This window comes from Carex rostrata, chromosome 3 (genome assembly GCF_964058835.1).
Source record: "Carex rostrata chromosome 3, lpCarRost1.2, whole genome shotgun sequence".
Classification (NCBI taxonomy): Eukaryota; Viridiplantae; Streptophyta; class Magnoliopsida; order Poales; family Cyperaceae; genus Carex; species Carex rostrata.
In genome coordinates this window covers 15392798-15418864 of record NC_135920.1, presented here as the reverse complement: position 1 = coordinate 15418864, position 26067 = coordinate 15392798, and the positions used below count along the sequence as shown (strand labels likewise).

Here is a 26067-nt window from a genome sequence, read left to right as displayed (position 1 = left end):
TTTAAGTAATTATATTTATTTTCGCGGGGAAATATTCATCAAGAGCCAAGAGGAATGGAAACATTTAAGGCATGATATTGATATGGGTCACGGATTTGGATTTATAATTTTAGACCCATAACCAAATTAAAAAGCACAAGCTTTCAAAAATAAATATTATATTATATTATATTATATTATATTATATTATATTATATATTAAATGTAAATGAGACAATGAAATTAAGGCTTAATTAGGGTCCATTGTACTTGTTCTAACTTTACAAGGTGGTAGGCCATGGAGCTAGATTCTATTCTTTAATGCTTCCTAATTAATCAAAGGTTTCAATGTTTTCTAAGCGATCGAGCTTATCTGGTTAAATATATATATAGATAATTGTATAGCAAACCTTTCCTTTTATTTGCTTTTTACATGGGCAAATTCAGATTTATTAATTTTTTATTAATTAATTTCTGGCTGATGGGATGAAGATGTTGACAGAGCTTATCTTTACGTACAAGTTTGAGATCAGAAAACACAAGGAAATTAATTAAGGAGTCTGATTCTGATAGCTGGTTATATTATATTATATATAAGATAAAGGCAGAAACATGTACAATGACTTCCAAAATAAAGAAAACAAAAAATGGACCATATATATATATATATATATGACTTACCTTTATTGAAACTTCAAAGGCAATAAGGCATATATGCATGAGCTTGTATATATAATATTAATATATATTATGGTTATGGTGTGTGTTATCATGAGAACATACGCATTTAATTTCTCCTTTATTCATTGCCGATTAAGATGGTTGGTTAGGGAGTTAGGCAGATAAGCACTTATTGGGGAATCATATATATATATATGATCTTAAATATATAGTGTTTATAGCATATATAGCATTTAGTGTGGTGAATCACTTTCTTATTTCAACATAAAAGTGAAGAGTTCACTACAACATTAATTTTATTCGTTGTGGAACGGGATAAATTAAGATAGGATAGGATCATGGCATAGCAATTAACAAAAATAAGATGTTGATAATTAACATATATATATATATATATATATGTTATTGGCTGTGGAAGTGACCATATTAATCTAACATTAATACATCAAATAATTTAGGAGAAAATAGCATGATATACAGAGGAGATATTGATATTTCGTAAATATAAAATTTGACCAACAAAGTATATATTAGTCTGATGAAAGTTTTATCAATTCATAACCAAATTACTTTTTGTATTTGAAGATTTAATTACAGACGAAGTGATCATCATATATTGAAAGCTACCTCCATCATAATTTCTTTTTGAAGAACTTATTATTTGCTTGTATTTTTTTTCTCTTATTTACTTCTTTTCCTTTCCTTTTTAATTGTATTTCCCCACTTTTTTATTGTTTAATGTTGTAATTAAGCCTTCTTTTGTAGCATCAGAAAGAATAAATATAGCCACCCAAAATGAATATATACTATTTTAGTGAAAACAACTATAGCCACACGAAAAGCAACACAGAAGACCAAACTAATTAAAGTACACGTAGACCTATTTTCTTAAAAAAAGAAGAAGACCAAATTAACTAAGGAATAGTTTGGAACAGTGTAAGAACAAGAGAGAGAAAAAAAAAGATACAATTGCAATGAGGGGGAAAAAAATGGAAGTCAAGGATATGGCATATATATCAAAGGCACAATTTTATTGGTCGAAAATATTGAATGTGTTGTTTTAATTTTCTGATGAGCATGCTTGCTGGAAGCCTGGAACGGTCAATTAAGTTAGTTTTAGATCATTTTCTCCTACTAATTACTTGTCATTTAAAATATGAGTATAAGAACATCACCATTCACCATTCACCATTCACCATAGTAGATAGAGAGAGATAGTGTGTAGTATATATTAATTAGGTGCCGCAATAGGCAATACACCTCAGACTCAGTGACAGTAGTCACTAGTGAGGCGTGGATTAATTGTGCTTTTACTGACCTATATAATATAATATAATATAATATAATATAATATAATATAATAATATATATTTATATAGGCTATAGCATCTTTAATAAAAAGAAAAAAGGTAGAAATAAGATAGTAAAGCACAAAGTATGTATGACTATAGACTGCTGACTGCTGACTGCTGACTAGGAATAGCAAATTTAACGCCTTCTATTAATTGTTTTAATTGTACCTTTTTCAATAATTAATAAAGTCTTGAGTTGAGTCCATATATGTTAGAAATGAAAATATGAAATCAGAGAGAGATTCCATGTAAATGTAATGGACTAATGGTAACATGCAAGTTCCTAGAAATTAAGGGGGCTGAACACGTACAAACTACAAAGGGGATTCTTAATTATTTTAACTGACTCATGACTCATGACTCAGTGATGGCTGGCTACTTGGCTACTCAGCAGTCAATCTATGTCATGTATTTTCATCAAAAAAACTATCTGGATATTTATTTATGCACTATTGTAACCGGGCTCTTCAATTTTTACAACATAAACTACGTCATTTATTGGAATTAGTCCCTACACAAAAATATATACCCAAAAAAAAAAAATTAAATTATACATTAAACTAAATGAACCCCACACAATAATAAGGCATGGTACCATGTAAGCATTAATTGCATTATATTTTATAATAATACACGCAATGATCTGAGTCAGTCGGTACCGATTTTTTTATTTATATCCAAAAATAATATAAAATTTTAAAAAATAACCAAACGTCGCGTGTATTTTCAAAACTACCCAAACCGGAAAAAAAAAATTCCAGTTTTAGCATCAATTACCGGAAAAAAATCCCGAAAATTGATATCTAAAACCGGAAAAAAAAATTCCAGTATCCAATTCTGAAAAAAAAAATTTCGGTTTTTAGTTCCAAAATTGGAAAAAAAAATTCCGGAAATGGGATTTTTCAAATTTTTTTTATTTTATAAAACTCATTTACATATATACATATATTATAAAAAAAATGAGTTTATAAAAAAAACAACGTTTATAAACAAAATACACGTTATATATATTTTTTTAATTTTTTTAATTATTTTCAATTAGTCATTTAACTGTACCCGTTATTATGTAATACTCATAAAATTATTTTTTAAATGTAGTTTGTTAAAAAAAAAAAAGATGTTAGTTTTTTAAATGGGAGTGCGGGTCGCAAATAAAAATTACAGTTTGTTAAAAGCGCAACAGTACACTTCAAGTCATTATATTGAAACCGTAATTTTTATTTGCGACCCACACTCCCAGCAGACCGCCTGTGACAGGGGTGGTCTACTAGGGTCCTGACCGCCTGGGCCACGGGCGGTCCACTGCGGATGACTATTTATTCGTTTTTTCTCTCTCTTCTCACTCCAACATCAGTCTACCTCCCATCTCAAAGGCAGAGAGAAGGGAGAAAGAACTGAAGGCGATCTCGGGCGATTTTCTGGGCGACTACAGCTACAGGTAATTTAAATATTTTTTTAATTATATTTTTAAAAAATTTAATATTTTTTTAATTTTCTAATTAATTTCTAATTAGCCGCTGATTACTGTACAATTAGTCTTTAATTAAGATAATTAGCTTTCCTAATCAATTACTGTCATTTGAAACCCTAGTTACAATGGCACCCAAAGTTGGAAAAAATAGAGGAAGAACTGAAACCGAACGCGAAGAAAAAAGAACACTTATTAATAATTTTTGGACGGCGGAAGCCTACGCGATGAGAAATTTGGAAAGATTGTTTTCATCCAAAAATAATGAAGAATTTATGAGTACTCTTGATCCATCAATTAGAAAAATGCTAATAGAAGGCTGGGTAGACAGGATTCCTCCACCTGGATGGGGACAGTGCTGCTTATGTGAGCTGAAGGGAGATATGGTGGATAGGTTCTTCTGTTATAAATGTGGCAAAGCTGTTCACCCCAATTGCATGGACCTGTATGCAGATCCGCTGAATGACGCTCATCTCACTACGTGGGAGTGTCCTGCGTGCGTCCGTCGGGCTGAGGAAAAGAAGGGAGCAAGCTCCTCAACTCGTAAGGCTTAGACCCCAATTGTATGTTGTTGTAGTATTTTATGTTTGAATTGTAACGGTTTGTATAATTGCTATGTTTGAACTGGTTGTTGCTGTATGAATTTTATGTTACTTTATTTTATGGACTCAACGGTACTGTATTATTTAGTAATGTATCTGGATTTTATGAATTTTTTGTTGTAGTATTTATGTTGAACATAGGTTGCATTATTTTTGAATATGCTAGAAATAAGTATAGTTCTAAAATAGTCTAACATAGTTCAACAATACAATCAAAAGCGCAATTAAAGATCATAACATAGTTCAAACCAAATAAATCAGTTCGCATAAGCAAAATAGCAAGTTTATCTGCCACTACGTCTGAATAAACCTAACAAACGACTAGTTCTTCTGGTATTAGTGGCAGGTGCGGCATTACTTGTAAAGGCTTGGCTACTAGATGATTGACTTACAGGAGCAGGGGGTTGTGTTCTACCAGTTGCTTCAGCAACAACTCTAGCATTTTCTCTCTCATTGTGTTCGTTTATGGCATCTGAATATAACAACGCAATTCAGTTAGAAATATAATAAAAGCATAAATAAATTTCGTACAATGCTACATACATGCCCTGCGCCTGTCGGAAACAGAATGACGAGTCTGATTTCTCGACGGTCGCCTACCACCCATCTCGTCCATGGTCATTACAATACGCTTGTGTCTCCTCCTTCCCTTTCTTATCCATCCTTCTGAAGGGAGTATTCTATCACCAACATATGCAGGCCACTCATGCTGATCAGGATAAGAATGGAAAGATCCACCCCAAGTGGAAGCAAGGTAATCAGTACGGTACATGTCAGCGACATAGTGATCCTCGCAGTAGTTCCTCACTCGGCATACCGCCATCACGTGACTACAGGGTATGTGACTTAGTTGGGGTCCTTGGCATGTACAGTTTACCGCCCTGGCATCTCCAAATTTAACCACGCACTTGCAAGGTCTCTTCACAAACTCCATAGTGCCATCTGATCTACGGCTGGTAGGAACGTACTCATTCGGATTTTGCACTTCAAATTCAGTACCATCATTACCCATAGGGATCACGGTCATAGTTGCACCTTTGTCCCCGTGTTGTCTTAGTTTCTCCTCCACCCTTGTTGAAAATGACTGATTCCTCCTTATTAATTCTGCGGCCTTGGCACGCCGTTCCTGAAACCAAGCATTTAACTTGTAGAATGTGTCCTCTACAACTGCAGCCACAGGCAACATCCGGCTCTACTTGAATACTGCATTCAGCGACTCGGACCCGTTGGTGGTCATAATTCTCCAACGCCAACCTCCATCACGGGATTGATATATTTTCTCGTATGCTGGATCTTCGTTGACATCTCTGGGATTATTTTTGCCCACCTTCATTAAGTAGAGATTTGCCTTTGACATGTACTACATAAAAAATAAGGAAATAAAATAATGTAAGTAAACAATTGTACTAAAAAAATCGTTTTCTTAAAATACAATAATATATGTAAACAATTGAAATACATGTACCTTTGCAAAACTGCTAGTCATCTCTACCACCCTTCTCGGCTTTTTCTTTCTGCAATTCCATCTAAATGTATCAGTAACCCACTTGTCGCCCCCGGTTGCCTTGGAAAGGTTCTCCGCAACGTGTTGCATACACAACCTGTGCACACACTGGCCAGTACGTGTTGACCAACCGTAATCTTCACGATCAAAAACATATTTTATTCCTCTGTGCTGGTCTGATATCACACAGAAAAACTTCCCTTCCCCAATCACCCGTCTTCTTAAAAACTGCATAAAGAATCCCCAATTCTCACCATCATCTTTCTGAACAATTGCAAACGCCAAAGGCAACAACTGGTTCTCAGCATTATATGCACATGCTATCAGTAGCCTCCCATCGTAACGGCCAGACATGAAGCATGCATCAATGCTGATAACGGGTTTGATGTATGGCAGAGCTTGGATACAAGCACCAAAAGCCCATGCTATGCCCTTGAATTGTTGAGATCCCTCTATTAGTACTCTGTCTTTATCAAAAAAGGGTCATGTCATCGCTCATATACGGTGCCGACATTTGTACTTGCCATGGCCTGAAGCAATGGTGCCAGATAGCCATATGAATTCTTCCAACTACCGAATATTTTGCAAACCGCAAGTTCACGACCTCTCCACAGCCTGTTGTATTTTGGGATTACATATTTGCATTTGTATCTGACGGTCATAACCACCGCCTTGATGCTCATCGATGGATCCAACTTAATGTCCTCCTCAATTGCATCGGCAATTAATGATGTTGTCAGCTGTGCATGGTCTGTCCTTGTGGGCGCAGACTTGCATGTCTGAGGTGGTTCACACTTCTTAATCATCCATGCTTCCCCTGAACCCGCAGGGGTTGCAAAAAGGCAGAACTCGCAGCGCGGGTGAGTTTTACATAGCACAACTAACCTTGTTCGGTCCCTTTTGTGTATTATACATTCCCAGTTGCCGTGAACATGAGTCTCATTTATTTTCTTTATAATTTCGTCTATGTTGCTATAAAGTTGCCCTGCGGCAAGTTCTTTATTGTATTCAACACGAGGACCAAAGAAACTAATGTCTGCCTCTTCGAAAGCTGTGGTGTCATTGAATGTGGCAATCAGATGCTTATTCCCCCGACCTCTAATCAGGAACTTTTCTGCCCTGGTCAACCCTGGTACATTTGCATCACCATCTGATAAGTCATCAGCTTCCCAAACCCCTTGGTATTCATCCCCCGTTTCCATTTTCCTTTCTGGTATGGCATCAATAACATCAACATCAATATCAATATCATTTCGATTAACGGGTACCAGTCCTGACTCTGGCATAGTTGAAAATCTAGGGATTATGGGTGTCTGTCTCGGTGGTGGTGGTAACTCTTCAGTATTTTCTGGGTAGTTGTGGTACCCCTGGTTGTCATAATCGGGGCTGTGGTACCTCTGGTTGTCATAAGGAGAGTGCTAGTGGTACCCCTGGTTGTCACAAGGGGAGTGTTGATGGTACTCCTGGTTGTCATAAGGAGAGTGCTGGTGGTATTCCTGGTTGTCATAAGGAGAGTGCTGGTGGTACCCTTAGTTGTCATAAGGGGAGTGTTGATGGTACCCCTGGTTGTCATAACCTGAAGGTCCAGCCCCAGCCGAACTTGAAGGTCCAGCCCTAGTCTGGGGAATCCTCTTCGAATATATGTCCATTACCGGGACCCCACTAGCCACAAATTGAGTGTACACAACTCTCCACAAATTCGCATCTGTTATTGGAAACCTAACAAAATAAGGTCTACCCCCCTATGTGAGTTGTCAATCCGTGTAACCAATTCTATTTCATACCTGTTGGGGTTTACAGCAGTCTTTTCATATATTAGCTGCTTAAGTTCTTGAAATGTGGTATTTTCATTAACCTCGAAGCCAAATGCGGCTTCTTTCGTGTACTGCACGTCGTCTGCACCTTTTTGTAGCTTACCGCCTGTGTACAGTGCAACTAACATATTTTCTTTAACAAACTACATTTAAAAAATAATTTTATGAGTATTACATGACATAATTACGGGTACAGTAATATATGGCTAATTGGAAAATTTTTAAAAAGAAATAAAAAAAAATTACAATTTTGCTACAGTAAGTGTATAGTGATTGCAACAATTATAGTAAACTGATACAGTAAATGTACAGTGCTCTACGGTACGTGCAACAATTACAGTAAATTTTCAACAGTAATGACTAATTATTATATGACATAATTACGGCTACAGTAAATTACAGTGCGCTACAGTACGTGCAACGGTTACAGTAAATTTGCAACAGTAATAACTAATTATTATAATTAAAAAAAAAACCTATCCACTCAGCTCCTCGCCTGGAGAGAAGTTCTCAAATCGCGAATGGCAGGAAAGAGAAAACAGAAGGCTTAAATCAACTGGCATATGGGGCGCCCGTGGGGCTGACGCCTCACTGGAAATTTTGGGCCGCCCCAAGTCCAGGCGGTCAGGGCATAAATAAAAAAAAAAAGATTATTTTTAAAATTTCTTTTTTTTTAAGGATATTAATAAAATTAGCCGCAGTGTGGAACAGACCGGATTAACTCGATCAGATTCTGGTGAGACAGTCTAGCTAGCTAGATATAAACATAAATATTTTATTACCTCGGGGAAGTATGGATTCGGTTGTTGCTTCGTCAAAATAAGTTAAAAATAGGAAGTAATTAACACTCTTTAATATAATATGAAGTGCGTAGTCGGGGTCTAAATTAAAAGTGCCGGAAGTTTGAACATTAATTTACCTTTTGACATTAAACAACTCGATCATCAAATGAAAAAGTAGGGGGGAAAAAAAAAAAGGATATGTAATTTTAGTAAAAAATGTACGTTGCACTTTTTGAACGTGCAAATTAAGTTGCACGAAGCACAGGACTTATTAAAATTAGTTTGGAAAGTAATTTAATATAATGATGTGTTTTCTGGAGGGAACAGATCGAAGAGAAGTGAGAGTGCGAGAGTGTGAGACGGACTGACTAGCTCTGACTAGCTAGCTAGCCAGCTAGGGCTTGCAAACGATCATTCTAGCGGAATTAGTCGATCGGCTCATGTTCATAAATCAAATCAAATCAAATCAAATCAAATCAAATGTTTTTGTCTCGTAAATAACCATTCTATTCTATTCTATTGTCACATATATATATATATTCCGAATCAGGAATTCAGATTACATCGTCATTCATTTTAAATCGATTGCATCTTTATTTAATTAATTATTTACTTAGCCACTTGCTAATTAATTTTTCAGTTTTTATCAAGAGGCCCAGTCCGAAGGCCTATTTTACTATTTTTCATGACTTCAAAGTTGAAACTGAGCCCAAGTCCAATTTTCAGTTTTTATTTTTCTTTCTTCAAATTCAAAGCCCGAGGGCAATCCAAAAGGATCCAATTAAATTCATTTATTTCCAGTTAGTTTTTTTTTTACATGTAGTAGTAAGAAAACACACACAAATCTTTCTAATTATCTTTGACTGTGGTGAAGCCAATCAGCCATACATAAGCCATCTTTTTAACAAATTTCCAACTGCCGTTGACTTTGGTCAAAAAAATGTATCTCTAATAACAATAAATAGCAAAAAATAATTTGGACCCCAATTATTGGAAACTGTTATGATATAACTGATATAATTGGGTTTTACTGTTTACCTTTTTCTTTGGAGGAAAGCACAAAATAAACGAATAATATTTGAAATATTAAACGAATGAAAGAGAATAAAGCATGGTGTTTTAGTTGGAGAATGACCTACATGCCACTAATAAAAAATAAATTCTCTAGATATGGACCTAGTGCTTCATTTAATTCTTGCACCACGACTAGATTGAAACTAATAATGCATCTTTTTCTCCATGCCTTATCTTTTGAGCACATAAATCTGGAATTGAAAACGAAGCAAATTCAAAGCAGATAATGCTAATATTAAATCTGAATTTGTTTTTCGCTAACAAATAAGAATACATATACGACTAGTATACAGATGTCAAAATTTAAAACTAAATTCACCTTAAATGAATACGGATATGGAATGGATAATCCACAAATACATATTCAAATATAGATACGAAGCAAATATTAACTCTAAAAATAATATCATATACAATTTCAGACTAAAAAAAGTCTTCATTAATAAATAGAGCACCGTTTGATTTTTAATCAAATATTTTTAAAATGGATGAGGTTCATTAACAACTATAAGAAAATTTATCAAATGTTCTTCATCACAACCGTTTTAGATAAGTAGAAATGTCTCCATACAATTTTCACAAAAAAAAACAGTCCCAACATATTAGTATACACTGTAGATTCTAAGCCTTGGAGTTTTTTAGAAGTTGTCTCTATAGTCTAGGAAAACTTTTACATTGAGCATATGAAGTTTGGTTATATTAGAATGTAATAAAAAAAAAAAAAAAGTTCGGTTCGGATATGTTGTTAGAGTTGGTCCCATAAGGATAATTGTAACCTTCCGTGAATAATATATAAGTATTTTGTTGCGGAAGAGCACAAGAGTGAGGAAAAAGATAAGAAAGAAACGAGGTAGCATATGCGGTATTGGGTCTGGATAATACCCGGATATTCGCTTCGTTTTAGTTTGAAAAACTGAATCCGAATTCGTCTCCGAATGGTTTATTGAATATCAGTAAATATTCAGATTTGTATTCGGCAAATTATTCGATCTAATTATCCGTATTTGAATCTTGTTTGAATTTAGAGCGAATCCAATCGGATTAAACCGAATCTATTTTCAGCCTACTGACACCATATTAATTAGTCGGAGTTCATTTTTAAAGTTTAATAGCATAGGGGTCAAACGTGAATGAAGATCAAGTATATATAATTTTTCTACTATGAATGGGGTCCATTTTATACAATCCATAGTATTTTCCTTTAAAATATATTAAAAATAAAATATAAATACAAAAAAATGAAATTAAACGGGGTCAATTGAGCCCATTCAAGCAATGTAGATTCACCATTGTTAATGTTGAAAAATATGCTCATTGCAGTGGCATTTGCAAGCGATAAGCCCTGGACCAGTTGTATGCAAATATTCTCTAGTGGGGGAGGCATTTTCGGTCAGAAATGACTCAACACAGTTGAAAGGAACGGCTAAGATTTAGTCTCAGCCGGTCGGGATTCGGGATGATAGATGATTTGTGCTTCGAGATGCGTGCCAATCGATTTTCGGATCGTCCGATTGAATTCTACTCAGTCAGGTAACCTGAGGTGTTCACAATCACATGTGGCTGGGTCCATGAGCAGCACGTGCGAAAGTCCCTTGGTTTTAAGATTTGAGCTGTTCAAAGTTGAAACTCTCTGGACAAAAATATCTGCGGACGCAAGGGTTTTATAAACTATAACGCAATACAGCAGATGTTATTGTTAGCTATCCGCGCGAAAAAAGCACAAGAGGAAAACACACCCCCTCAATCCCTGTTCTTCTTTCAATTCACTACCTCTTCTCGGTACAAACTCATTCAATACATACACTCTCTCTGACCTGCGGACCCCACTGGACAGGAATTAATTAGACCCCACCTGTCATAGAGAGATCTCTCTTGTCCAGCATTTGTTCCAGGAATAGGTTTGCGCATGCAGAGAAAGGGAGACCCATAGGGCAGAGAGAGCGAATCCTAGGAGCCAATGGGATACGATCACACGGATCGATGACGTGGCTATATTTTTCGACGAATCCCGCCTCCTATCGTTTCGTTTTCGTTTTACTACCTGTCCCCAAATTTCAAATCCGCCTCTCTCTCCTCTCTATTGCTTCGTATTTCTTCCCCTTTCTCTCCTCTTCCACTCTCTAAAAGCGACGACCAAAACCCTCACTAACTAAAGGTCAGGGTTACTTATCCCCCAATTTTCTTACCTCAATTTTTGTGTTTTGCGTCGTTTCTGACCGATCTGATCTTGTTTTTGAAGTCAGTCGCGATGAAGGGAACGCGTGCTGAGAAGGGGAAGAAAGCCGATGCCAAGTGAGTTTAATGATTTTTCTTATTGTTCGATTTGTTTCGTTTCATATGGATCTGATCTGATACGGTTTGAATTGATTTTCCAATTGTTTTCTATTCGTGAAGATTATCGGTGAAGAAGAAGGCAGCTGAGAAGCCTAAGCCTGTCAAGAGGGGCAGCAAGGTTGCCAAGGACCCGAACAAGCCTAAAAGGCCTCCTAGCGCCTTCTTCGTCTTCATGTAACTTTTTTAGATCAGTTATGCTATACGTCTACTATTTTTTACCACGTTCTAATTGAGATATGTATAGGTTCCGGTTTTGACAGGATCTGCTTTTTTCTCGTTAATTTTAATTTCAATTTCAATTTCAGGGAGGAATTCAGGAAGACTTTCAAAGAGAAGAATCCTAACAACAGATCAGTATCTGTTGTAAGTGTTATTCACCAATCTGAACCTCTATTTTAATAACAGATCGATCTGTTATTAAAATTTAATTTGTTTTGCTTTAATAATTGAATTTAGGTTGGAAAAGCTGGTGGTGAGAAGTGGAAAACATTGTCTGAAGCGGTACTATTAAATTTCCAATCTAATGAAGCTTCTCTTTTATTTGAATATTACACCACGTTCTTTCTTATTTTGGTAAATTAATACCTGTAATTGTTATTTATTGGAAACAGGAGAAAGCTCCTTATGTTGCCAAAGCTAACAAACTCAAGTCAGAGTACAACAACAAGATGAACGCCTACAACAAGAAGCAGGTTATTATAAATGATTGGAATATGAACTATTTTGGAACAACATAAATGTAAATATCATTTCTTATTTCTTGTTTAATTGAATAAAAAGGCTGAACCCCACAAGAAGCCTGCTGCTGCTGATGATGACGAGGAGGAATCTGACAAATCAAAATCTGAGGTACATGATGATGATGAAGATGACGATGAGGACGATGAAGTAATGATTCATCCCTTGCGTTTTTTATTACCATTAAGAGTATACTTTTAATCCAGATGGATATGACTCTGCTGGTGATTCACTTGTTCTGGCTTACCAATTAAGGCAACAATATATATTTTTATTGAACAAGTTTGAACTACCCATTCAAGTACTTGAACATATTCTAAAATTTTGAATTGGCATAGCTGTGAATATGAACTTAAATTCATAGTATAGTGTCTGGTGTTTCCAAAATGGTAATTATGTCATTTTGATTCTGGAATATTGTTAGAACATGGTTATAATATGTTGCTTCAGTTTGATGGAAGTAAATTTGTTTAAACTGTTTCTTTATGGCAGGAGGAGGAAGATGATGATTAAATGATGTGATGAAGTATGACAGTGCGGTGGGGGCAATTAAGAAGTTGGTAGCTTCCTCTAGTATTGTAGTTTTCCTTTTCTCTTTTTGATTTTGTCTGTCCGGAAAAGAAATGGGTGAAATTCATTAGAGCTATAAAATGGATGGCTACTGTGAGAGTTGCTGGCAGGTGTTGTTTCATAAAAGTTGGTTGTTATATTGTTCTGTCTGTATCTCTCTCTTTGTATCTAGGTTCAGTTTCTGCTTCCAATTTCTAACTGCAGATTTTTCAGTTCAAATGTCTCTTGGTCCTTGTGATTCAGCTTTTGGTTGTTTTTATTTGCAAATTATTTTGCTGAATTATGGTTAAGATAATTTGAGTAATTTGGGACGTTACCATTTGAAAAGACTGGTATATCAACTTAAGCCATAACACAATTTTATGTTATCCCTTCGGCCTAGATTTTGCTCTTCCATAATAGTCTTCATTAAAGCTACATGGCAGTAAAAATATATTTGGCCCTTTTGATGCCATAATATTCAATTTCTGTGGTACTGGACCACTCGAGTATCTAATACAAAATTACAAGTGGTATTTGCTAGTTGCCTTTCTTTTCTAATTTTATGAATAATACAAGTAAAATGGTCATAGGATCCTTACTCGGAACGTTGACATTCGATTTGGTTATTAAAACGGATCTGACATGGCTAAGTTTGGTCAACTTATATTATTGGTTCGATCATGACTAATCAGTAAAAGAATATTCTGTCAGGTTGTTTTTTACCCTTGTTTGTTACTGTACGGTTCCGTCTGATCGATTGGATGAATGTTATTGTTGCGTACAACCTTTGTTACAAATTAAAAATTGTAAATTGTACCTTTCAAAGTTTATGTACCCTGGGCCTGGCCGCCTGGGTAGTTACTGGAGAATGATTGACATGATGATTCTGACAATGTCTTTCTAATTATTTTAAGAGAAATGTTCTAGTCCTCGAGCCTTTATATCTGAACGTGTCTTTCAAGTAGTTTAATAAAATTTTTTTTTTAATATTATCTAACTTTTATTTTCAGCACTAATATCAAAACATTTAAGACTATGTTTTATAATATTTAAGATATAGCAGTTTGAAATCCGAACTCACACTGGGTTCAAGTTCGGATCGGTTCGCATATCCAGTGTGAGTTCGGATTTGGGATCTGTGCGCGGATTGGATCCGAGTTCGTGGCGAAATCTCAATTCTGAATAAACGGGTGGTATTCATTTAATTCTGATTTAATGGGGTGGTAAGAAAAAAAATTACAACAAAACATTTAATACTATGTTTATAACATTTTAAAATGTTATTCGCAAGTATATAAACCTATGTCTGAAAACATTTCTAGATAGTTTTAACTCTCAACTATTTTTGTTTTCAAGCCAAAAAATGAAAGATTCTTTTCACTCACTATTTTTTTTATTTTTTCTCTAATCATTCTAATTTATTTTTTTCCGATGATTTGTGATAAATTTTACGAATCTAAAAATATGAACGTTTTTTATTCGATTTATCTTTCAAATAAAATCCATGAATAAATAGTTTTGAGTAATTTTAAAGTCATTTGTTTTTTTTTTAAGTAAAACTCATGAGCACTTTCAATTTTCAAGTTTTTAAATCTCAGTCTACAACCATTAAAATTTTCAAGGCTTTGTATACGAGGTTTATATGCTTTGTACATGAGCTTTGTAGATGCAGTGTTATTATTGAGGTTTATATGCTTTCAAGTATTATTGTTGAGGTTTAAATTCTTTGTACATGAGGTTTATATGTTTTATTCTATATATTTAAAGTGTTATTAATGAGGTTTATATGCTTGTAAACAAAGATTTAAATTATTTGAAAGCAAAATAAAAAAAAAACTGAAAGTTACAGAGATTTAAAATGATAAAAAAAATTATGACACAAATATAACTCGAAAGTTATTCTTCATGAATCTCATTTGAAAGAGAAAATAAGGTAAAAAACGTTCATATTTTTATATTTGCAAAATTTATCACGGATCGTCAAGAAAATGGATGAGAATGATTAGAGAAAAAAATAAAAAAAAGTGAGTAAAATGAATCTTTGTATTTTTGGCTTGAGAACAAAAGTAGTTAGGAATTAAAACTATACAAATTTAGAATTTTAATATTTGCATATAGAGGTTTAAATGCTTACGAGTAACATTGTAAAATATTATAAACAAAACTTTAAATATTTGAATATTAGCGCTGAAAATGAAAGTTTTTTCTGTTAAACTATTTAAGGGACGCGCTTGAGAGTTTTGTTTGAGGTATAATTATCAGGGTCCCTATTTTAAATATAAAAGTTATATAGGTTTTGTTTTATAGGATACGTGATTATAATTACCGCAGCATTGACAAAGAGTAGATGAAGGAAGCTACTGTTGACAATTATTGCGTAGTAACAACTAACAGACAAAGAATTAACTCTGTGTCTCTCTCGCTCTTCTCATCATAAAAATTGTCCCTTTACTAATCACTAAAATGAATGAACAGAAACAAATAAAACGGTTTGATGGGGCAGTAGTACGATCATATTTGTTTTGTAAACAAAACAAGACATACGGAAGCATGTCATTTTGTTAGCCATGTGAAAAGATGCTTCAAATCACCATCAACTACCGACCCTCTACGGTGCTGGATGCCTGGAAAGTTTTCAGTCCGGATCCTCTGAAATAAGTCAAATTTTGAGTTTAGATTTGGACCAATCCGGTCCGTGCTCTTCAATATTCTTGCCCAAGTCTGCACTCTGCACACTAGGTGTACCCCTAAATAATAATTGTTCAAAATATTACAACAAACAAGCTGATAATCACAACATAAAATTGACTACTAGATAAAAATACATTGCTTGCTTCTCAACCTGAAAATTAACAAACAAAAATGGATTGTTAGTATTATTTTTTTTTAAAGTTGGAATTTAATTTAAAAATATGAGTTTACCTCGTGCATCTCGAGCAGCTCTGTTTTGTTGTTCCTGTGTATCTCGACCAGCCTGATGTCCTCTCCTTCTATTATGCAGTACATCAAGCCACATCAGAATCCTATTGACTCGCCTTCGACCCAAAGTAATATTTTTGTCATTTGGAACATGGGTTGGGCCTTCATTTTTCGGCCAATCAGACTGATTGTCATACACATGCCATTCACCCATCCATGTGTTGATCAGTGTCTGGATGTGGTAGGAGTAATGTACGAACCTGCCAGGGTCGATGCCTCGGAGACGGCACACTGCCAGAACATGAGAACACGATATTATGTCTAATTGCAGCTTCTGGCATGTGCATGTAACAGTGTTCTCATCCGTGATTACCACCGTGTATTTGTAATTCGCCTTGGTAAACTGGCCAGAAGCGTCAGACATGTATGCATTAACTCTCTCTTGTGTGGATGTTATCTCAAACTCGTTCCAGTTGCCAAATCCACCGAGCATTGTCATAGATTGTGACCTCACACACCGTTTGTTAATCAACTACAAAAAATTGATGATAATGTTTTAAAATAATTGAATGAAAATAGAATAATTTTAAATTTAAAAAATAAAATAATTTAATAAAAATAAAATACCTTGTGCACACGACATGAGAACTGTTGACCCTGGCTTGCTTCAAATTCTGTTTTTGCCCTCCTTTGAGCAAACCATTGCTGACATTTGTAAAATGTGTCCTCAATTATTGCTGCTACCGACAACCTACGAGATGACCTGAAGACATTATTAAGCGATTCGGATCCGTTTGTAGTCATAATTCCCCAACGGTAACCCCCATCCAGAGCTTGGAATATCTTCCATTGTTTTGGACACTCGTTCTCATCTTGATCCAGATACTTATCCACACCGTCCAACCAATTCAGAGCACGGTCACATACATCCCCCATTGCTTGCATTCCTTGCTCATATCTCCTCCATCTTCCTCTTCGCCACACATATCCTGAAGTAGTTGATTGCCTCGTCATTGCAATGGTTCTCCTTCATGTTTTCTGCTAGGTGAGTACCACAAAGACGGTGAACGCACTCATTCTCGTCTTCCTCATTCCATCCCAGATCATCTTGTCTAAACACTTTTTTTATGCCATTGCCCCTATCAGTGATGACACACACAAACCTGGAGCGAATTACATTGCGCCTCAACCATTGCATGAACCATGCACAATTTTCAAAATTCTCTGTATCTACCAAAGAAAAACCAATGGGAGAAGCTAATTTTCTACATCGTATCCGGTTGCAATCAACATTTTACATGTATTAAACCATCAAAAAAATGTGAATAAAAAAAATGACATATCAATTTCGACTACATTTGAATAAATGAAATGACATATCAATTTCTATTTTTATTACCTTTGTACCGGCCTAATAAGAAACATGCATCAACAGTGATGACAGATCTCAGGTGTTGGAAAGCCTCTATGCATGGTCCAAATGCCCAAGCCGCCCTGTAAAAGTACCTGTAAGGTCCAGGCTCACTAGTTGGATATGAGGTCACATCAAACAATGTACCTGTCAATAAAACAAATTATTTAGTTTCACATTTTTTGCTGTCAATGTTGTTGAAATATTACAAATAATATGATACCTGAGTTTTTTCGCTTAATTGCCTCCAACAAGGGGACTATAAGTGCGTATGACCCCTCTCGACTACCAAATTGGCGGACAATTGCCAACTCCCTTCCACGCCATAATTTGTTGTACGCCGGTACCTGACCGTTGTATGTTTGTGCAACTGCGATTCTGACATAATTGATACTCAAATTCATGTCATTTCTCATATGCGCAATGATGCAATCGACAACCATAACAGCTGTCAACTGTCCATGATCTATTTTTGTGGCATCCGCATGACAAACATATTTTTTTGGGCACCTGTATACTTTTCATTGTGTACCAAAACCAGTGGCCCTTGCTAATATGTACCAAGCACATTTGGGGTCCCTGCACTTGAACCTAATGCGTTGTTTCTCGCCGTGCGTATTTTCAATCTATTTATTACAAACAATGTGAAACTTATAAATTGCATGTTTCATTTCCTCCTTTGAATCATAGGTTTGTCCCTCTAACAATTCATTCTCAAATTCTGCATGTCTACCAAACAACCCCACATTTGCTTCCTGAAATTCTAATAGCTCATTGAAAGCTGCAATCGGGTGCTCAACCCCGTGACCCATTATCCGAAACCCTTTATCAACCTTGAATTTTTTTCCCCTGCCCGAGCACAGGCCCGGTATCTTCTTGGTCACTTTGATCGCTCATGCAATTAGAATCAACATCCCCCTAATTATCCTCTGTCTCTTGTATTTTCGGATCCACCATCTCCTCGGTTTCATCCGGATCACAAGGCTGACCCCAATGAGCGATCCGACTACTACTAGCAATATGGTCAGGCTGGGGTTGGGACTGACGGGAAGGCCAACTACTAGACGGTCGGGCCTCTGAACTGGGGCTTGAGTACTCTCAGGCATGTTAATCTGCAAAGGGGTTCGGGACCGACGGGAGGGCTAACTAGTAGATCGTCGACCCTCCTGAACTGGGGCATGACTACTTTCAGGCATACCAATCTGGAAAGGTGGGGGGGAGACACTGGACTTGACGAGGTTGACGCATTACCCCGAGTAGCACGGATTAACCTCGCAAGGGGGTTTGGACGCTGGACTCGGTTAATCTCCACAAAGAGGTCAATTACCTTGTATCCACCCCCGGGAAAACTAATGGGCTGGTTGTACAGTACCTGCTATACTCCATCTGTCACACCCCATGGCCACAGGTCGTAACAGTCCCCCGCCGTAAGCATACAACGCCGTGTACGCTTACAAGGCAATTAACAATTTAATCCAAACAACAAGCAATATAAAACAAGTTTCTAAATAAAATCATAGTACACAGTCTGGTCAGAATATAATACAACAAAAGTATCTCATCCGGATACCCACCATGAGGCCTACCCTAAAACTACACAACAAAACATATCTAGGGTCCTGTGATGGTCAACTACTAAGGCCTACTACTCGCGTGCCTCTCCGGAATCAGTCGCACCCGTACTTGTAAAATAACCCGAAGGGTGAGGGTGAGAATAAAATTCTCAGTGCGAATTTGCCACAATTTAGACTATTGGACTTGCAATTAGACTCCATATTCAGAAATGAAACCCAAACCAAAACAATTCAAACCGATACATATTCATAAATAAAAGAATGCCAATGCTCGACAACAATTAATCAAACTGAATCACAGTTTACGGAATTTCCAAGATGAATTTCAAACACAACACATATTTGGCTTAACTCGACTCATTAGGGCTTGTAGCAACTACAGATATTCTTTCGAGCTGGACCCTTTATCAAACCCTCGTCCGTAGGGTTACTGACACCTACAGACGTTCCACCGAGCTGGACCCTTTATCTGACACCCATTTGCAATTGCTTGGCTTAACAGTTATTAAGGTCTGGTTCAAGTCACATAAAGAAAATTCTCTTTAGAATCGTTCCCAATATTCGCAATATTCAATTGACCGTCCAAATGCATTAACACGTAGGAGAATGCCACCGAGCCACAGACGTTACACACTAGTCACCCATGATTCCAATTCACACATCATAACATAATCACCCTCCCTCGTCCCAACCGGTACTGGAAAACATTGAGGGCCGTTCACCTAAGGCCATTAGGATCCTGGGAATCAAAGTCAACATACAGCCCGACTTTGCAAATTCATTGGATCCAAGTGCTTAACTTCGTAAATCCATTCACATACATAGTTCGTGGTGACTTTCAATCAAAATCAGATCATAATAGATCGACACAACCAACAACCATACCAACATGCAAATCACTCAAGTCAAATAAATTCGAGTTTAATTTGATTGGGCTATGCAAATGCTTTACACAATTCAATGATGCAATCAATGATATTCAACATGACAAACGAATATACAGTTTAATTCCTGAAAATAAAGTATCAAACAAGTCCAAGAATCCCACACCTGATTACGACGAGCTCACCGCTTAATTAAGGATCGGACGTCTTGAATTGCCCCGCGAAGTCTTGCTCGTCCGAGCCTGTTAGTGTAATAATCTAGAAGTCAATAATACGATAATTTATCATAAAGCTTTGTTCATGAATTGGATGATTAATATCATTTTGTTGCCTTGAGTATTATTGAATTTATGGATCATTTCGAGTTCATGACTGAAATTGTGAAACTCCATAATATAGATGATATATACTCTTAAAATGTCACTGACCAAGGTAATTAGCAGGAACACTAATTACCGCTATAAGGTTAGTATGTGGATTAAAAGATGGTTAAGTTTTACAAACCACCTGACACGAGATGTCATTTTAATCACATAGATACATGTTCTAGGAACATGGTATTTGACAGACCCCGAATGAAACATTAAATAGAATTGTGTTCGTGTCATTAATGTTTTTCATTCAGTGTCACGTTCTAAAGTATGAGGTATTTATCGTTCCCACTAAGAAATATGTATGTGTGATTGCTATCTACCGCTGTCCGTAAAAAGCAGTCATAACGGTAGTTTTTCCATATGTATAGCTTAGCTGAGGAAGTGATAGTTTACCAAGAATACTATTTGTCCCTCGTATCTCTATACGAGCTATAGCATCACTGGGCCCCTTGATAGAGTAAGACTATCTGCTAGCGGTATAATTACAAGAGTAATTATATTTGATAATCTGCTCAAGATCAAGAAAAGATTCAGTTAGCAAGGATGACACACATCTACCTTGAAACTAATCTGATAGCTATGAGACAGAAGAACAGACACAAGTAAATTGTTTACTGGATCGTGATATTGTACAGTACAGCATCATCTGTGTAATTGGATGGTCATGATGTGTTGCCAGATGCCACCCATGACTAACAGAAGTTAAAACAGTTTTAACTCTGTTTACCAACATAACACAGATCCTATTGGGTCACACCATATAGGAGTTAATCGGAGAATCTTATTTTGATTGATTATAAATTGATTATGATCAATGATAAGATGGTTATAATTAATTATACGTGTTATAATTAAATTATAAATGTTATGTAAAAATAACAAGCAAAAACATTGGTTAATTTATAAACGTGTGTGACACGTTGTATAAAAGTTAACCGGTTAATTTATAAATGTGCATGACACATTGTATAAATTATCGAAACAACAACCGCAAGAAAAATATATATAATTGTTTAGAATAATTATACGAATATTATTTGTGTTCGGGCCGAGGGCATTCGGGTCTTTTCAGATTCGTCCTTATCCGCATGACACGTCATCGATCCTATCCAGATGACACGTCATCGATACCGAAACAAACTACCGAAGAAAAATATATATAATTGTTCAGAATAATTATACGAATATTATTTGTGTTCGGGCCGAGGGCATTCGGGTCTTTTCAGATTCGTCCTTATCCGCATGACACGTCATCGATCCTATCCAGATGACACGTCATCGATACCGAAACAAACTACCGAAGAAAAATATATATAATTGTTCAGAATAATTATACGAATATTATTTGTATTCGGGCCGAGGGCATTCGGGTCTTTTCAGATTCGTACTTATCCGCATGACATGTCATCGATCCTATCCAGATGACACGTCATCGATCTTATCCACATGACACCTCACCCCCTAGGTGGCATGCCTTGTCATAGGGGTATTTTGGTCTTTTCACACCATTTTAGAGGCTATAAATAGAGGGGTGCATGAAAGGATTAAATAACTAATTGATTCGTACCGGTTTCGTGTCGAAACGGATCGGTATTTTATCTCTTTCTCGGTTTCTCTCCCAAATAGTGTTTCGGTTGAGAAAAGAAAGTTATACGTACTTGACGTATAATCTTGCGGGTTGTTGTGGAGTATATTTACGGGATTGATGAATAGTGTTTTACCGAATTTAGCGGTATGTCAGTTTTGCATATTGATGAAACTGAGCAACCGAAAATTCGCGTTTACGGGTTTTCGTCTTTTTCCTGTGAATAGTGTTTTTGCAGAATTCTGCGATTTACGGTATTTCTGGCAGAAGAAATAAACCGCTCTCTAGTTAGTCCTGGTGGATAACCGATAGAGGTATCACACGTGTGATACTCCGAGTCGATTCCTTCCCTGGTGAGGCTCTACTCACTCGGTCTGCATTCCAACTGTGATTTGGAAACAAGGTATAAATATGTTATATTAATCTATTTAATTTGTAAGTAGATTAAAGTTTTAGAAATCAATCATGGAGTAGATCTGTAAAAGGATTAAATTGGGTTTTGATGCCAAAGGAATACTGAAGGTGGACCGCCTTGGAAAGTTTCCTGACATACCCCGTTTAATCCTGAGCTTAAGTTGGCCGTAGAAATTTTTGTTCTACGGTCATTCCGCACCTTAAGCCTAAACGGTTTCCGGTTAGCACCCCGTGAACCCCAACAGTGGTATCAGAGCACAAGGCTCTCCCGCTGATTGATTTTCTAAAAGTTATAACTTATGCAAATTAGGTGCATATACCGCATATCAGTTTAATTCTTACATTTGCAGTTTAAGTCCAAAACCGATTAGAAATGAGATTTTCTTGGATCGGTTCTACCGACTAAGAAAGTTAAATTAGATTTAAGCTTTCTTTATGCTTTCTTATGAAATGTAAACTTTTACATTTCTTGGATCGGTTTTCCGACCGAGAAAGATAAAATAGGATTTTATGCTTTCTTTATGTTTTCGTTTTCAAAACTTTTGATTGCGTTAAAGTTCATCTAAGAATGTGATGAAGCAATAAAGTACCTGAGTAAGAGCTGTTAATCTCCACCCGTAAAAGACAAGGTTAATGACAAGAAAAGTCTCGGCTTTTCGTCTAACCCTCTTTTACGTGTCCTGATAGCTGGCCCAAAGGGGACTTTGTCACGTTACCAAATTGCTTTAACGCTTTTGAAATGGCAAAATTTAGTGTAAGTTTTTCGCCTTTTCGAAAACCTTCGGATAAGTAAAGTTCATCGAAGAATGTGATGAAGCAATAAAGTACCTGAGTAAGAGCTGTCATTTCCACACAAGAAAGAGATGGTTCTGTCTAGGAAAGATTGAGTCTAAGCGGTCCTTGTGACCCCGATCTTTCCTGGGAGCCCCTTTCACGTGTCCTAATGGCTGGCCCAAAAGGAACTTTGTCACATTACCAAATTGCTTTATGGACCGAAAAGAATATATGATTTTAAAACATATAAATTGTTTATGTGCTTTAAATGGTATAAATAAGAACTGAGCATAGCTGCAAAATAAAGAATTAGGAACTGATAAATAATATACCTGACTTGCTCCCGTATATAAGTAAATTAGATTTACTGCTTTGATATGAATTGAATAAATTAGATTTATTGCTTTCAAAGGAACCGTGAAAGAACGTGATGTCAAAGAAAGATTTGTGAAAGAACTCACCGTTGTCTTTCTGGCAGACGACTTTCACGTGTCCAAAGTCAGTTACAAGAACTGACTGCTTAACAAAACTAAGCGTATCAAAGAGGTACTGATGAGAACATAAACTAATGGAGATCACATTTCGTATTCAAGACTTCCTTTCCACGACTGCTTAATGAAGCATATGAAAGGTCGTTATAAAGATACGAATAGAATCACATTTAGTCATTCTTACATATGCTGAGAAAAGAAAGTAATGGGGATCACATTCGATATTTTAGACTTCCTTTCCACGACTGCTTAATGAAGCATATGAAAGAGGTCGCTATAAAGATACGAATAGAATCACATTAATCGTTCTTTCTGACATAAGATAAGAAAAGAAATGGAGATCACATTCAGTATTCAAGACTTCCTTTCCATAATTGCTTAATGAAGCATATGAAAGAAGTCGCTATAAAGATACGAATAGAATCACATTAGTCGTTCTTTCTCACATACCCCTTTGGAGATTGCTGGCACTGTTAAGCATAAACACCAACCCATTAAATATTAAGTAGTATGCCCTTCCCACTCTATCCTCCTCAAACCATTGTTCATTGGTTGATGATTAAACTACTCAGTAGACATCGCCTTTTACCTTTGGTGGTCGAGGGTTATGTCCGACATATCAAACCAAATAGAGTGAGGTTACTTACCGATGATTTCCAAAACAGTTTTGGGCTCGGGGCAAAGTCTTCGTTAAATACACGTGATGTTTTAACGAAACCAAGAATCACAAAGAGATGTGATTAGCAAGTTTGCTTACCTAAGATAACTGATAGCCATGATATGCATACACTGCCTTGGTTATTAGTGAAAATATGGATCTTGGTCCTACTGCAAACGGGAATAGAACAAATTTGCAGTGGGAGTTTTATTATTGGAATAAAACATTACATGAACAAAGCTAAAATCTTTACTTTAAATGTTGTACAAATATGGCTAAAGAAACATCTTTCTCTTTACGCTCCCTACTCGAAAAGGTAGACATACGTGAGAAAAATGAATATATCCTAAATACACCGATCCCTGCTGAAATAGTAGAGAGCAGCTCTGTCAGTATTCACACGCTTCGTATGACAAGCGATGATGAGAAACTGTAAAAGCTTAACTGTCCGTTGAGCCACGAGTTGGCCACGGAAGTTATCCTGAACTTATTTCCTCCCAGCTATTCGGAGTTCATTGTGAACTCCCATAAAGCAAGGGTTGGATAAAAGCTTGCAGGAGCTCCAAGGGATGCTGAGGATCACTGATAAAGACATCGAGAATAGCTCTCATGTCCTCATGATCCAAGAAGGTGGGAGTAAGATCAAGAAAGCAAAAGGGAAAAATGGCGATTAAGTACAAAGGCAAAGGGAAGTTGGTTCCAGGAACGAACTCTCCCAAGATAAATGTTTCTGCTAACTCTGACTGCTATTTTAGCAATAGCAAAGGTCACTGGAAGAGAAACTGCCCGGAGTATCTTGGAGATATGAAGTTTGAGAATGTCTCAAAAGTCTCAGTCTCAAGTATTTATGTTATTGAAATTAATGTTGCGACCTCTCTTAATGATTGGGTACTGGATACCGGATCATGTGCTCATATTTGCACAAATATGCACGCACTAAGAGGAAGTTACGCAATAAGGAAGTACAACTCCGAGTTGGAAACGGAGCACAAGTTGCAGCCGTTACAGTCGGTAGGATAGAATTGTACTTGCCTAGCGGGTTTATTCTGGAACTAGAAAATGTCTATTTTGTTCCTACCATTTCTAGAAATATCATATCAATCTCGTGTTTAGAGATGAATGGTTTCTCGTTTGTTATAAAGGACAATAGATGTTCTATTTATAAAAATGAGACATATTATGGATCATCTTACTTGTTAAATGATCTTTATATGCTAGAAATGGAAAACACCGTGTTTAACATCAATAACAAAAGACTCAAAACGTTTCATGAAAGTATTGACTTACATGAGACATAAGTCTGAATCCTTTGACGAGTTCAAGGAATTTAAGACTAAAGTAGAAAATCAATTGAATAAAAGTATTAAGGCATTACGGTAGGACCGTGGAGGCAAATACTTGAGTTATGGTTTTCAAAACGTACTTAAAGGAATGTGAGATAGTCTCACAACTCACACCTCTAGGAACACCGCAATGTTACAGTGTTGCCAAGAAAATGAAACAAACCGTGCTGGACATGATTCGTTCCATGATGAGTAGCGCCACCCTTCCCAAAATCATTTTGGGGACACGCACTAGATACTGTCGCACTAACGATAAATATGGTTCCATCCAAGTCAGTTGAAAAAACTCCATACGAGTTATGGTTTGGGAAATCCCAAATATGTCTTATCTTAAAAATGGGGTTGCGAAGTATTTGTCAAACGCTAGACGTCTGACAAACTTGATCCCAAATCTGACAAGTGCTTTTTCGTAGAATATCCTAAGGAAACAAAAGGATATTACTTCTATTACCAGTCCGAGAACAAATTAGTTGTTGCTCGTCATGGTATACTTTTGGAGAACGAGTTTCTTGCAAAAGAAAGTAGTGGGAGTAATGTAATACTTGAAGAAATTCAAGATACATCACACAATAATACATCTGAACTAGATCAGATATACCCACCACTTGATACTTCGGCTGATGAGCATCTGGAAGAACCAAATCCACAAGTAGCTGTGGAAGAGGTTCTAGTCCCGAGCTCAAGTGCTTCAACGCAAGTTGAAGAAGAACTAAATCCGCACACTGTTGTGGATGAAGTTCGACAGCCAGAAGAACAAGTG

General features: G+C 36.3%; 2 protein-coding genes across 3 annotated transcripts; one reads left to right on the top strand and one right to left on the bottom strand.

The window, feature by feature from the left end:
• The first annotated feature begins 11185 nt into the window (after nt 1-11185).
• LOC144551766 (DNA-binding protein MNB1B-like) lies at nt 11186-13140 on the top strand. Of its 2 annotated transcripts, none has more exons than XM_078299867.1 (8): nt 11186-11411; nt 11500-11548; nt 11651-11764; nt 11896-11953; nt 12047-12091; nt 12202-12282; nt 12371-12478; nt 12821-13140. In XM_078299867.1, the coding sequence occupies exons 2-8, from the start codon at nt 11505-11507 to the stop codon at nt 12839-12841; spliced, it is 471 nt and encodes a 156-aa protein (XP_078155993.1). In that variant the 5' UTR covers nt 11186-11411; nt 11500-11504; the 3' UTR covers nt 12842-13140. The 2 variants fall into 2 exon arrangements, with proteins under 2 accessions (XP_078155993.1, XP_078155992.1); XM_078299866.1 differs by having other exon boundaries at nt 11270-11411; nt 11496-11548.
• A 2293-nt stretch (nt 13141-15433) lies between these two features.
• On the bottom strand, nt 15434-18022 carry LOC144551885 (uncharacterized). The gene is made up of 7 exons (XM_078299984.1): nt 17916-18022; nt 17434-17588; nt 17199-17357; nt 16853-17029; nt 16427-16788; nt 15803-16331; nt 15434-15504 (listed from the first exon to the last, which is right to left on the bottom strand). Exons 1-7 carry the CDS (start codon nt 18020-18022, stop codon nt 15434-15436), a joined length of 1560 nt encoding a protein of 519 aa, XP_078156110.1.
• Nucleotides 18023-26067: the final 8045 nt, after the last annotated feature.

Bases quoted from the DNA above. Each gene is read 5' to 3' on its own strand.
- LOC144551766 (XM_078299867.1), top strand. From the start codon at position 11,505: ATGAAGGGAACGCGTGCTGAGAAGGGGAAGAAAGCCGATGCCAA. The intron at 11,765-11,895 runs GTAACTTTTTTA...TTTCAATTTCAG, and splicing joins AGCGCCTTCTTCGTCTTCAT to GGAGGAATTCAGGAAGACTT. The intron at 12,092-12,201 runs GTACTATTAAAT...TATTGGAAACAG, and splicing joins GGAAAACATTGTCTGAAGCG to GAGAAAGCTCCTTATGTTGC.
- LOC144551885 (XM_078299984.1), bottom strand. From the start codon at position 18,022: ATGGGTCACGGGGTTGAGCACCCGATTGCAGCTTTCAATGAGCTATTA. The intron at 17,030-17,198 runs GTAATAAAAATA...TTTCTTTGGTAG, and splicing joins CTTATTAGGCCGGTACAAAG to ATACAGAGAATTTTGAAAAT. The intron at 16,332-16,426 runs GTATTTTATTTT...AATTTTTTGTAG, and splicing joins TCTCATGTCGTGTGCACAAG to TTGATTAACAAACGGTGTGT.